The sequence below is a fragment of the Poromitra crassiceps genome, assembly GCF_964638095.1.
Source record: "Poromitra crassiceps genome assembly, chromosome: 16".
NCBI classification, from domain to species: Eukaryota; Metazoa; Chordata; class Actinopteri; order Beryciformes; family Melamphaidae; genus Poromitra; species Poromitra crassiceps.
The window spans coordinates 3,735,103-3,749,407 of record NC_139645.1 but is presented as its reverse complement, the minus strand read 5'-3'; the positions used below and the strand labels follow the sequence as shown (position 1 = coordinate 3,749,407).

General features: G+C 44.8%; 1 protein-coding gene across 1 annotated transcript; it reads right to left on the bottom strand.

Annotated features, from left to right (window-relative positions):
* Positions 1-175: 175 nt before the first annotated feature.
* Positions 176-13,109, bottom strand: LOC310790854 (mortality factor 4-like protein 1). The gene is made up of 12 exons (XM_083652563.1): positions 12,970-13,109; positions 12,367-12,413; positions 12,200-12,267; positions 11,802-11,888; positions 10,905-10,985; positions 10,765-10,790; positions 9,415-9,503; positions 8,270-8,371; positions 7,621-7,709; positions 4,698-4,870; positions 4,293-4,377; positions 176-1,342 (listed from the first exon to the last, which is right to left on the bottom strand). The coding sequence occupies exons 1-12, from the start codon at positions 13,007-13,009 to the stop codon at positions 1,258-1,260; spliced, it is 972 nt and encodes a 323-aa protein (XP_083508689.1). The 5' UTR covers positions 13,010-13,109; the 3' UTR covers positions 176-1,257.
* Between the last annotated feature and the right edge of the window lie 1,196 nt (positions 13,110-14,305).

Here is a 14,305-nt window from a genome sequence, read left to right as displayed (position 1 = left end):
TGTTAAAGGTGTTTTTCTGAAAGTTTCACCGCAAAATACTTGAACAGAAAGAGACTTGAACAAGGTCTTTAAAATACATGCAACCATGACGAGATTGTGTAGAAACATCTTTATTACAAATTGATAACTAACAAACACACAGGACCCGGGTAAAAAAAAAACATTATGGTTGGGCATGATGAATTGTTGTGGCAGGAAACACTTATAAATACACACACATGCGACAAGTAAGTAACAAAGAACCTCCATGTTCCATGGAATGCACCAACACATCAAAGAGCTGCTTGTGAAAAGTAGTAACTTGATTTCCTGTTTGTTTTCAATGACAGGAAGAAAAAGAAAATGGTAAGAGAAAGAGAAAAATGAGAGAGTAAGAGATGGTTAAAAAAAAAAAAAAAAGGAAGAAAAATTGACTTCAAGATTTGACTTCTTAGAACTGTGACAAGCTCCTTGAGAACTTGGTGGAGAACGTAGATGAGTTCAAGTGAAAAATGTCATCTGGCTCTCCACTCCAGAAGGGCAGTAATGGTTATTTTACATGTGGTCTGGGGAGGAGGGATGGCCAGTAATGGTTATTTTACATGTGGTCTGGGGAGGAGGGATGGCCAGTAATGGTTATTTTACATGTGGTCTGGGGAGGAGGGATGGCCAGTAATGGTTATTTTACATGTGGTCTGGGAGGAGGGATGGCGTGCCTCAGGAGGAGCGTGCCTCAGGAGGAGGGATGGTGTGCCTCAGGAGGAGCGTGTCTCAGGAGGGATGATGTGCCTCAGGAGGAGCGTGCCTCAGGAGGAGCGTGCCTCAGGAGGAGGGATGGTGTGCCTCAGGAGGAGCGTGCCTCAGGAGGAGGGATGGTGTGCCTCAGGAGCGTGCCTCAGGAGGAGCGTGCCTCAGGAGGAGGGATGGTGTGCCTCAGGAGGAGGGATGGTGTGCCTCAGGAGGAGCGTGCCTCAGGAGGAGGGATGGTGTGCCTCAGGAGGAGCGTGTCTCAGGAGGAGCGTGCCTCAGGAGGAGCGTGCCTCAGGAGGAGCGTGCCTCAGGAGGAGGGATGGTGTGCCTCAGGAGGAGCGTGCCTCAGGAGGAGCGTGCCTCAGGAGGAGGGATGGTGTGCCTCAGAAAGAGCATGTCTCAGGGGGGATGGTGTGCCTCAGGAGGAGCGTGCCTCAGGAGGAGGGATGGTGTGCCTCAGGAGGAGCGTGCCTCAGGAGGAGGGATGGTGTGCCTCAGGAGGAGCCACCATGTGCCGACAGAGCTCTCTCACACAGCCTTCCGATGGTACTCTGGGGGCGCCACCTCGTAGTCGGTGGCACTGAAGAGGGTGGACAGATTCTTCACCAGATACCTGACACGGAGGCAAGAGGGTTTATCATTATGGAGGACAGGCTCAAATGGTTGTTGCAGAAAGTTTTAGTTTCAACATATAAAAGATCATTTTATCCCTCGACAGTAGCTGCATAGAGCTTACTATCAAATTATCAGCAACAGCAAATTGACCAGCCCTTTCTTAAAGATAGCGGAGACTTTCTGGCTTTGGGAGGAGGTGTCACTCCCAACCGTTTTAACAGAGCAGTGAAGCTGACAGACAAGTCATTCATCATGTAATGTCTGCATTGTTGTAAGTTACTGTTCATGGTGTATGTATTGTGATGTTGGTGTCTTTCTATATCTTAACACATTCACTGCCAGCCGTTTTTTCAATACTGTAGTTAGCTTCTGCCAAGTTTTTTTTTTGAGGATTCTGGCTCATCTTTCAAGAGCCGAGGATTCTTTTCTGTTAGGATTTTGTGAACACAAAATATCTCAAAAGAACTAATAGAATGTGTGCTTTCTCTGTCTAAAAGAGTTAGTTTGTAGAGTTAGTAGTTATGTAAGCATTAGCAGTTGAATACAGCATGGTTTCAGCGTCTGAAAACTTAAGCTGAGATAAACGGCTTTTTGTGAAATTCGATAGAACAGTCACTTTAACCATTCATTTTTGGCATCAGTAAGACGTCAGACATCTAAACAATAGTTTTGAACAGTAATTTCCTCCATAACAGCAGGAAACCCCCCTCTTCTTCAAACTCCTCCCTCCGTGGGCATTCTCCTCCGCCCTCCTTGGCTCTGCAGCGGGTCTGTCACAAGCGAGTTGCTGCTGCCTGGCTGCTGCCTGGCTGCTGCCTGGCTGCTGCCTGGCTGCCCCTCGTCGGGGCGAGTCTGGATGGGGCTCGCTCGTTTCTTGGGGTTTCGGTTGAGAGCTCTGATGAAGCTCTTGCGATTCTGGGCTTATTTATGCTGCGTGTTTCAAAGTGTGCACCCAGTCTATTCTTGGAACCCCCCACCGTTGTGCGCCACCGCTGTGCGTCAGCGCGAAAGCGAAAGCGTTTTCACCAATCCGTTTTACAGTATGAGAACGGTTTCCTCGCACTTTCCCCTGCAGTTTTGGCTCGGCTCTTTCTAATCTGGAGGGCACTGTCGCCACTCAGTGGGTCGGTAAAATAGATTATACACATTCAATACGTCCAATATTTGTATAGGAGACGTAAAAGGGTTAGATCCACGTCCCACCGTCAAATTTTTTTTTTTTTTTTTAAGACGAGATATCTCGTCATTGGCAGTCAACCGTTGGATTTTTTAAGACGAGATATCTCGTCAATGGCAGTGAACGTGTTAAATGGCTCGTGCTCTGACGACCATTGACTGTTGTATTTTTTTATTTTTACAAACGAGGACCACAATGGAAGCAAGTCCTGTACTTTAGTGTGTGTAATTCCTCAACAATTTTAATACGGGTGTATGTTTTTTTTATTATTATAATTATCTGTTCATTGTGTGTTTTTAACATCTGTCTTAAATAAATTCACTCCTTCATGCATGACAGGATTCAGACTAATGCAAACCCATCACAGGCTTGTCCATCCTGTCAAATTACAGGCTGGTCTAGTTGGGACGTTAAATAAGGTTTGACCCAGATAAACATCAGAGGCAAACAAGATAAGGAAAGCGTCCGCAGTAAATTCACAGTCAATTTGCTCCTGGATTCACACGGAGTAACCCGCTGGAGGGAAAACAAACAGATGGAGCAAATCATACTAAGCAGTATCTTGTGCTTGCTTGCATATATTTGCAAGTGACCATGTGCCTTACCGAACCAGAGCCTCTGTACTGAGATCATGTGCTTTGGGTAAATGCCTTGGCGGCACACATGGACAACTGGTCATTGTGGTCTGTTGTGATGATGTCCAGTAGCCTAATTATTAACATAGTCATCTAAGATCACAAGCTCTTGATTGTAACCCTCACTGATCCCCAGCCATTACTCTGTTTAACTTTTTGCTGCACTTTGCACCATGTTTCTAGTAACATACGAGATGGTTGAACATGTGGTAGAACATAGCACATGCACATGGCCATGAGAAGTTTGTGCGGTAGTGATGCGCGGGCTACCCAGAACTCGCCAGGTCCCGTGGGCTGGTGGTCTGGGTTGGCAAATTATGAAAATATGGCGGGTGCGGGCGGGGCAGGCTCAGAAAGTGACAAAGAAACATTATTAAATCATTTAGTTAGAGCAGTGAAACACGCAGACTAACCCTTTATTAAGACCTCTCTCTGAACTCTCTCTCACACACGTAGCCTACACACAATCAGACAGCGAGTCTGAAGCCATATTACATTAAATTGGCCGTTTGCGGGCGGCTGGGTTGGGTTGGGTTGGGCATTTTCAGATATTTTAACGGGCCGGGCGGTGCGGACCGGCTCTAATGACGGGTTGGGTTGTTGCGGGCGTTAAAAAACCCGACCATCACTATTCTGCGGGTGTTTTCATGAATGCAATGATTTAAGATACATATTCTAACCTGAACTGCAAATTGTTATATCTTATCTGTCACCAAGCGTAGCAGAGTGCAACAAATGGTTGCAGAAAATCAATTTCATGGCTTAAAGGAACACTCTGCCCATTTTCAACCAGCTTTGTATCATTAGAACATCAGTAGTATATCAGAAAACTGTAAACGGTTTTGAAGTCTGTCATTTAATTTGACCGTTATTGAGTGTTAAAGTGTGGACCAGTGACATCACTGGTCCACACTAACTCAAATTAATAACTAATTAACTCAAATCAACTCTCAATAACTGTCAAACTAGATGAATGATGAATAGTTTGACAGTTATTGAGAGTTGATTTGAGTTAATGAGTTAGTCCTTTAAGTATTTGGGGATTTGCAATAAGCCTGACTGGACTCATATGGAAGTGTTTTGGAATCAGCCTAAGTTGTGATGGGGTCTCTGCTGCGCTGCGGGATGAGACTTACTTGAGGAAATCCTGGAGGTAGTTGAGCAGCAGAGCCAGACTCTTCTCATCCAGGGGAGTGTAGGCCAGCATCGCTCCAATACGAACTGTTCAAACACACCAAGTGTAAGGATCAACGCGGAAGGATAGCATAAACCACAGATTTAAAGAAATTACTTACTCGCAAAACCTCAGATTCTCGATGAAAATAAGACCTTTTTTGCGACCTTGTTCAGCACCATTTATAGTCATGAATGATTTGACTGTTGTGTAAATCTGCTCTATTAAGAATTCCACCGATTTTTTCCTCTCTCTCCCTAAAACAGAGGTCTTCTAATAATAATGGTTCAATCTCAATCCTGATCCTTGTGATTTTAGTGAAATCACTGGCTTTGCTGTATATGGAAACTGAAAGCTTGTTGCCTACCAAAAAGGCGCAGCAAGTGCGGCGCGCCGTAGACCTGGGACATGGGCATGTCTGGGTGATCGGCCAGGATCTCAGCGTACTGCGGCCTCTCAAACTTGTAGAGCAGCTGGGTGCCCAGCATGACGTTAAAGTACTCCCTGATGCCCGCAACCACTTCGTTCACCGCATACTCCCTGTGGAGGAGAGAGAGAGAGAGACAGTCATACTCCCTGTGGAGAGAGAGAGAGAGAGACAGTCATACTCCCTGTGGAGGAGAGAGAGAGAGAGAGACAGTCATACTCCCTGTGGAGGAGAGAGAGAGAGAGAGACAGTCATACTCCCTGTGGAGGAGAGAGAGAGAGAGAGACAGTCATACTCCCTGTGGAGGAGAGAGAGACAGTCATACTCCCTGTGGAGGAGAGAGAGAGAGAGAGAGACAGTCATACTCCCTGTGGAGGAGAGAGAGAGAGAGAGACAGTCATACTCCCTGTGGAGGAGAGAGAGAGAGAGAGACAGTCATACTCCCTGTGGAGGAGAGAGAGAGAGAGAGACAGTCATACTCCCTGTGGAGGAGAGAGAGAGAGAGACAGTCATACTCCCTGTGGAGGAGAGAGAGAGAGAGAGACAGGCATACTCCCTGTGGAGGAGAGAGAGAGAGACAGTCATACTCCCTGTGGAGGAGAGAGAGAGAGAGAGAGAGACAGTCATACTCCCTGTGGAGGAGAGAGAGAGAGAGACAGTCATACTCCCTGTGGAGGAGAGAGAGAGAGACAGTCATACTCCCTGTGGAGGAGAGAGAGACAGTCATACTCCCTGTGGAGGAGAGAGAGACAGTCATACTCCCTGTGGAGGAGAGAGAGACAGTCATACTCCCTGTGGAGGAGAGAGAGACAGTCATACTCCCTGTGGAGGAGAGAGAGAGAGAGAGAGAGACAGTCATACTCCCTGTGGAGGAGAGAGAGAGACAGTCATACTCCCTGTGGAGGAGAGAGAGAGAGAGAGACAGTCATACTCCCTGTGGAGGAGAGAGAGAGAGAGAGACAGTCATACTCCCTGTGGAGGAGAGAGAGACAGTCATACTCCCTGTGGAGGAGAGAGAGAGACAGTCATACTCCCTGTGGAGGAGAGAGAGAGAGAGACAGTCATACTCCCTGTGGAGGAGAGAGAGAGAGAGAGAGACAGTCATACTCCCTGTGGAGGAGAGAGAGAGAGAGAGACAGTCATACTCCCTGTGGAGGAGAGAGAGAGAGAGAGACAGTCATACTCCCTGTGGAGGAGAGAGAGAGAGAGACAGTCATACTCCCTGTGGAGGAGAGAGAGAGAGAGAGACAGTCATACTCCCTGTGGAGGAGAGAGAGAGAGAGAGACAGTCATACTCCCTGTGGAGGAGAGAGAGAGAGAGAGAGACAGTCATACTCCCTGTGGAGGAGAGAGAGAGAGAGAGAGACAGTCATACTCCCTGTGGAGGAGAGAGAGAGAGACAGTCATACTCCCTGTGGAGGAGAGAGAGAGAGACAGTCATACTCCCTGTGGAGGAGAGAGAGACAGTCATACTCCCTGTGGAGGAGAGAGAGAGACAGTCATACTCCCTGTGGAGGAGAGAGACAGTCATACTCCCTGTGGAGGAGAGAGAGAGAGACAGTCATACTCCCTGTGGAGGAGAGAGAGAGAGACAGTCATACTCCCTGTGGAGGAGAGAGAGAGAGACAGTCATACTCCCTGTGGAGGAGAGAGACAGACAGTCATACTCCCTGTGGAGGAGAGAGAGAGAGAGAGACAGTCATACTCCCTGTGGAGGAGAGAGAGAGAGAGAGAGACAGTCATACTCCCTGTGGAGGAGAGAGAGAGAGAGAGACAGTCATACTCCCTGTGGAGGAGAGAGAGAGAGAGACAGTCATACTCCCTGTGGAGGAGAGAGAGAGACAGTCATACTCCCTGTGGAGGAGAGAGAGAGACACTCATACTCCCTGTGGAGGAGAGAGAGAGAGAGACAGTCATACTCCCTGTGGAGAGAGAGAGAGACAGTCATACTCCCTGTGGAGGAGAGAGAGAGAGACACTCATACTCCCTGTGGAGGAGAGAGAGAGACAGTCATACTCCCTGTGGAGGAGAGAGAGAGAGACACTCATACTCCCTGTGGAGGAGAGAGAGAGAGACACTCATACTCCCTGTGGAGGAGAGAGAGAGAGACAGTCATACTCCCTGTGGAGGAGAGAGAGAGACAGTCATACTCCCTGTGGAGGAGAGAGAGAGAGACAGTCATACTCCCTGTGGAGGAGAGAGAGAGACACTCATACTCCCTGTGGAGGAGAGAGACACTCATACTCCCTGTGGAGGAGAGAGAGACACTCATACTCCCTGTGGAGGAGAGAGAGAGAGAGACACTCATACTCCCTGTGGAGGAGAGAGAGAGACAGTCATACTCCCTGTGGAGGAGAGAGAGAGAGACACTCATACTCCCTGTGGAGGAGAGAGAGAGAGACAGTCATACTCCCTGTGGAGGAGAGAGAGAGACACTCATACTCCCTGTGGAGGAGAGAGAGAGAGACAGTCATACTCCCTGTGGAGGAGAGAGAGAGAGACACTCATACTCCCTGTGGAGGAGAGAGAGAGAGACAGTCATACTCCCTGTGGAGGAGAGAGAGAGACACTCATACTCCCTGTGGAGGAGAGAGAGAGAGACAGTCATACTCCCTGTGGAGGAGAGAGACAGGTCGCCATTGTAAATAAGAATGTGTTCTTAATGACTTGCCTGGTTAAATAAAAAATAAAAAGAGACATAAAAGTGTCATCGCAACCAAAGTAACTGGTTGCGATGACAATCTCATCCACAAGAAGCATAGGTGAAAATACGATTTCATCTCAGTTTGGAGACAGACAGCATGAAGAGTCTCTCTATTCTTACTGTCAGACTTCCTAAAGGAAGGGAAGGTGTTGTTCTTACTTGTTGTCCGAATTCCCTTTTGATTTCTTATAGTTTGCATAATCCTCCAAGACGGTCTCCACGCTCTTCTTAGCCGGCAGATGAAACAACTGGAAGCAAAAGCAAATTCTCCTCTTTATCCAAAGCTTTCATTTAATCATGCGCTCATTTACCATATTACAAACAGAGTCACTTTGAACATAACTCCATGTAGGATTGTCTCTAAATATAGAAATATGAATTTAACTGTGATAACAACCATCAGCACTAAATCCTACAGCTAATGCAAACCGCATAATTCAGTATCTCCCATCCTTGCAGCTCCCGGTTTTGACAGAGTCAATTGTGTTTATTACAACATTACAATTAGTTACAAAATCCAACACATTTAACTGCATTATAGTCATACAGCTGTATCATTTTCAAGAAGAAGAAAAACTTTCAGGAGCACAACAAAGCCTACTTTATGAAAAATGTGACAAATCAGCATTTTGAGTATATTATGCAGTGTCTCCTGTAAAATTCTTAAATTCTTTCATGTGTGTGTGTGTGTGCGTGCATGCGTGTGTGTGTGTGTGTGCGCGTGCGTGCGTGTGTGTGTACAGTATTATGGTCGAATGACCATTATAAACACTTGAACATGATATAGTGTGTATGCATGTGTGTTCACCTGTTTCTGTCGGGTGATGAGGTCCCAGTCGTCCACCAGCCAGGGTTTCAGCTCCTCGGGGATCTTTACCTTCACCTCCACACGGTTGGTGAACATATCCTCCTGGACACACACACACAAAATCATAAATCATAATATACCTGTTCTAAAGATTTCCTATTTTCCTCTTAAGTTTTCCCACTTCCTCTCCTCACCTAGTTCACTTCCTTTACCTCACTTCTTTCCTTAGCTTTACTCACCTTTTGGCTCCTTCACTGATTGCCAATTAAGTTCACCTGAGTTCTCCTCCTCACTCCTCACTTGAAGTCTGCACTCCGTCTCATTCACACACCTTTGCATGGGGCAGCAGGAGCACTGAGCAGCACTGGTAAGATGTTGATCTTATTCTTAGTTATATCTTTACTGTAGAAAAGGCCCTCTTATACAGACGGATGAGACCATGCACAATGGAACACCCAAAGACCGGATGCGAACCGGGGACCTATGTTCTTACATGCTAGCTCCATTTTAGTTTAAATGGAGATCTTTATTTATCCTAATATCTTTACGTGGGCTAATTTGATTGACTGTGTTTTTGTAATCACTAGGCGGCTCGCTACCTCGCCCGCTGCGCAGCCTCGCCCGTCCTGCAGCTCGCCCGCTGCGCGGCCTCGCCCACAGCTCGGCTGGTGTGTTGGGCAGCTCTGTTAGACCAGTAGCTCATGACGATGTAGCTTCAGTGGTCATAGCCCTTTTCTCAATGCTTCAGTGTCACTCGCTTAAAGTGAATTTATGACATCACTGATGATGTCACAATGCCTATGTATGACATCACTGATGACTGATGATGTAATTTATGACATCACGGAGTAATCCACTGATGTCATTTATGACATCACTGTGGGACTTACGGTACAGCACTGTTTTCATTATGAACCATCACAGAAAGCTAGCAAAAACAGTCCATGCAAAAATCAGTGTCTAAGTGAGATGAAATGCGAGAGAACGCTGTAATGCGTTTTCCCATCCGAAACAAAACATGCGTTTTGTGTGATCGAGTGGTAAAGGTTATTTGGGGAATATAGTGGGGATGGAGACACTTATGACGTGAGGTTGCTATGGTTACATGTTGATGAGGCTACATGAATAGATGATACTGTACATACACTTTCCACAGTGGGATCGACCCGAGCTCTCTTCTTCCGTGGTCCTTGCGGCATTTCTCCGCTGCTAGTACCTTCACCAGCCCCTGGAGCTAAACAAGACAGCCATTATATCATTAGACACTGATAAGAAGCATGTCTCCCTGTGTGCTAACTGTAAACTGCTAGCTACAGTACATAGTTTTAAAGGGGACCTTAATAATAAAAGCCTTGCAAACTTGTATTAAGTCTTAGAACTACTGATACTACTTAGAGAACTACTGTTGGTGCGCGGTGCAGCCATCTTGGATTTTTGAGCTCGGGGCCGCTGAGGCTCCTACGAGTTTGGAATGGGAAATACCAGCTCTGGTGACGTCACCGTCCCAGCTCATGACCTTTTGAACCGTAAGATTACCAGTTCCCAGTTATAAAGGAATGCACGATTATGGGTAAACATTTCTCCACAAATTCAAGCCACTATAGCCTAGTATTGAGTATGATGTTTAAATTATGTTATGGACATGATTTATTAGGGGTGGGAATCACCAGATGCCTCACGATACTTAAGTCCTGATCCGATAGTATTGCGATATGCTAATATTGCGATATATTGAGTATTGGGATATATTGTGATTTATTACCTTTTTTTCAACTTTTCCCCAAAGGAAGAAACTTTGTCAACATGTGTTTTTATCTAATGAGATAAAAGTTTCCAGTTTGTTCATCTCACTTCAATCATTTTTATTGCAGCAAAATTGGACTGTCAAGCAGACAGACTGATCAACACTGTCATAAAGACCTGTCATAAATGTTGCATACACCTGACATTTTGTACAATACAATATCACGATACTTTGCATACAATACTAATACGATATATTGCCCACAAAATATTGCGATACTATCCTGTATCGATTCCCCACCCACCCCTATGATTTATGTTGGTGCCTTTTCCTGGCATTGTTGTGGACCTTTGAACTTGTGTAAAATTCATAACTGGACCCTCAATTTAAAAAAAAAGTAGTCCTGATATAGAAGAAGGGCTGTAGATTGTTACATGCCCATCTGATATGGATGCACACATGCTGCTCTGCACTTTAACCTCATAACCACTCTGCTAAAATACTTACTAGGCTCACGGTTTATGGCTCAACAGCCAAAACTACAAATAAAAACATTTATCGTCAACGCACGTACCATCATTCTAATGTACCTCTTTTCTGTTTATTTTGGCTCAAGCAACCTGGGATCATGGCACATTTCCATTTGAGGTTTATTGGAGATGTTATAATGCTTTCTGCATCGCACAGCATCTGCAAAACACAACTAAATCTGCAACTAAGATGACATTTAGTTAATAAAGATTTGACTTACTCTTCTGTTTCGTCTTTTTCGCTTTCCTAGAATGCAAAGATAAAAGATTTAGATTTGTGAGGACAATATTATGTCAAATTAGAGAAATACACATTAAATTTAAATTATTATTAGAGATGGGACACACAGTAGGCACTTACAGATCAACATTTTTCTGCTGCACAGCAGCAATCTTCTTGCTTGGTGCTATACCCCTCATCTTTCCCTCAACATAATGATCCCTGTGAAAAATAAATCACAACAACAAAAATCAACACAAAATATTTACTGATATTTGAGAACATTCCAGTATACCTTCAGGCGGTGTCTCGTAATAGACGCATGGCCAGCATGGAGGAAATCCTCACGTTTTCCCCCACGGCAAAACGTTTTGTTGGTCTGTCGGTCCCCCACAGACCAACTGGATCTATTATGCCCACATTTACTGCGCTGTTTTCTGCTTGTAGGTAGTTCTGCTTTTTTCCTTTTTAAGACTTACTGTCAAGAGAAACATGCTTCAATGATTTTTTTTACAACCCCTGTAATATGAGAAAAAATAATGACGAAGATCGTCACCTGACCAGTGACGACGACGTTTAAAGTTGGTCCCCGGGTGCTGTACAATTAAAAAAACTGCCCACTGCTCCTGGCCTGCCCCCCGGAGGAAGGACAAGCCTGGATGGGATATGGCATAAACGCAGAAACTATATTTCACCGGGAACCGTCGGCATGAGTGTGTGTGTGGCCGCATGTGTGTGTTGTGGGTTATCATGTGTGTGTTGTGGGTTGTCATGTGACAAATAAAGATGGCTTTGTCCGTCCTGCTCTTCTAAATGAGAATGAATCCCAAATGAAACTAGAATTGACTAAGTCCAATTTATGTTTTGCCTTCATTGAGTCATCTTTAGTGGTAGTTGGAAGACACACTGATTTACAAAGTATTCGATTCCCTTCATTAGCAGGTGTCATTTCTATGCCTGTTCGATGCAGTAATTAATACCTGTATTCCATAAAACCCCGTTAAATTTGCACCCCTGTTCATGATGATACAAACTTACTGATTGGCCTTTTGAAGCTCTTTTTGTTTCGCAAGGTTGCTGTCCACATATTTGAGAACTCTGCTTTCAGGAACCCATTCATCCCAGCTGGAAAAGAGAACCAACATTTTTCAATCTTTGAAACTCATTGCCACAGAAAATCAAATAGCCAACACCATAATACCAGGCAATATACTGTATATATATATACACACTGGTCTGGAGCTTAGCATTCAGCACAAAAGGAAAACTTAACCCATTGACACCTGATGCAGTATTTGTGTGTGTATCCCTTTAAGACCGCGAACCACGTAAACGTGGTTCGCGGTCTTAAAGGGATACGCACACAAATGTGGGTTATACACACAAATGCTGCATCAGGTATCAATGAAAAGCTGTATCCGATTCAAACGGCTCACTTCTTGTTCCATCCGCTGTAATGAATGAAGTACTTGATCTGCTTCTCCTTTATATTGCTCTTCACACACTGTCAAACAGGAAACCACATACACACGCATCACTCAGTGACTGCAATTTGTTTTGTTGTTGATAATAAATATATAAATATAAATATACTGTAACAAACCTTAGCCTCATAGAGCAATGGCCCATGAAAACACAGGACTCTTTCACCTGAAACAAAGGAGGGGAGGACAGATATGAACCAAACTTGGCCTGCTTCAATATGTATCTCCCCTGCTTGACCTCACTGTTGACCCTGTTGTTCTAGATTAAATCTAGCTCGTTTCAGAGCTGTTGCACTGCTATAAGGGCATTCAGATAGATTTGGATGCAATAGTGTGCATTGTGTATAGGTTTCAGTAGCACAATATATCATAATTTAGCCGGTTTCATCTCTTTCTGTATGACCCAGTGGCAGTGACTCTAACCAAGGCAGGGTTAGCACTTAGCCTATGCTAGCTGAGACTTAGCATAATTATGGGCTAGCTAACGGTTAGCCAGTTAATGACATGATAAGGTGGTTAACGTCAGTCTCCTCTTGAACCGTCGCCTTTATTTTGAGTTGATAAGAAGATTTATGACAATGTATGGTACACTTGAGATGAATTCAACGTCAATATGGCTAATATTAACATTGTAAACAGAGGCCACCGCCATTGTCGACAACAACAAACCCGCCCCCTCCGAGACAACAGCTTCTCTCTTAGTTGTATTTTGATGTACCGACCTTCTTGAAATTTAGGTTTAGGGTCCTGTTTTGGCGCCATTCACAGACTCAACGGATCGGATCTCTGAATGATCAAATTCATGCATTGCCAGAGTCCATCTCTTCCACACACTGAGGGATCATTCAGGAGCACCTCCGACATCAGGGCGACGCTGCTGCTGCCTGGCTCACTGCGTCCGCGTGACGTCACCTGAGCGAAGGCAACAAGAGCCATGGTGCGTTCGCGTGTTCCTTGTAAAACTCGTAAAAACACGTTTCATCCAACTCAGTTTTTTTTTCTCCTGGCTGTGTCTTCTCTATTGGTCTTCTCCTGTGTGTTGTTGTTGTCTTGTCACTGACTGTACAAGGAAAATATCATGGGGGGAATGCACTTAATCAACTACAAGTAGGCCTATACTAATAATAACTGACAAGAGACACATACAAATATCACAAACAAACATGGCCTCCATTCACTATGCGGAAACTGGGTAGATGATGCACAAGGGTTAGGGTTAAGGTTATCACATGACTGTCAGTGTATATTGGCTGAATCAAGGTGCAAGGTCATCTCAGGGACTATTTAGTGACTGACTAGTCATCTCAGGGACTATTTAGTGACTGACTAGTCATCTCAGGGACTACTTAGTGACTGACTAGTCATCTCAGGGACTACTCAGTGACCGACTAGTCATCTCAGGGACTACTTAGTGACTGACTAGTCATCTCAGGGACTATTTAGTTTAGTGACTGTTAGTGGCTGACTAGTCATCTCAGGGACTACTTAGTGACTGACTAGTCATCTCAGGGACTACTTAGTGACTGACTAGTCATCTCAGGGACTATTTAGTTTAGTGACTGACTAGTCATCTCAGGGACTACTTAGTGACTGACTAGTCATCTCAGGGACTACTTAGTGACTGACTAGTCATCTCAGGGACTACTTAGTGACCGACTAGTCATCTCAGGGACTACTTAGTGACCGACTAGTCATCTCAGGGACTACTTAGTGACCGACTAGTCATCTCGGTGACTACTCAGTGACTGACTAGTCATCTCGGTGACTATTTAGTGACTGACTAGTCATCTCTGTGACTATTTAGTGACTGACTAGTCATCTCGGTGACTATTTAGTGACTAGTCATCTCAGTGACTATTTAGTGACTGACTAGTCAATTTTTCTTCCATTTTTATGCTGAGACATATAAACCAACACGTCCACTAAAAGGACTGAATGCATGATACACAAATTCATATTAATATTGTCCTTGGTAGGTTGAGCTCCATCTGTCTGTGTACTGTAGATGTTTGTGATTGATCTCACCTGATTACATCAAGGATAAATAAAACATTAAGG

Coding starts and splice junctions, on each gene's coding strand:
- LOC310790854 (XM_083652563.1), bottom strand. CDS start 13,009: ATGGCGCCAAAACAGGACCCTAAACCTAAATTTCAAGAAG. Junction 11,889..12,199: donor TACAGCGGATGGAACAAGAA/GTGAGCCGTTTG, acceptor TCTCTTTTCCAG/CTGGGATGAATGGGTTCCTG. Junction 4,871..7,620: donor AAAGGGAATTCGGACAACAA/GTAAGAACAACA, acceptor TCTCCTCCACAG/GGAGTATGCGGTGAACGAAG.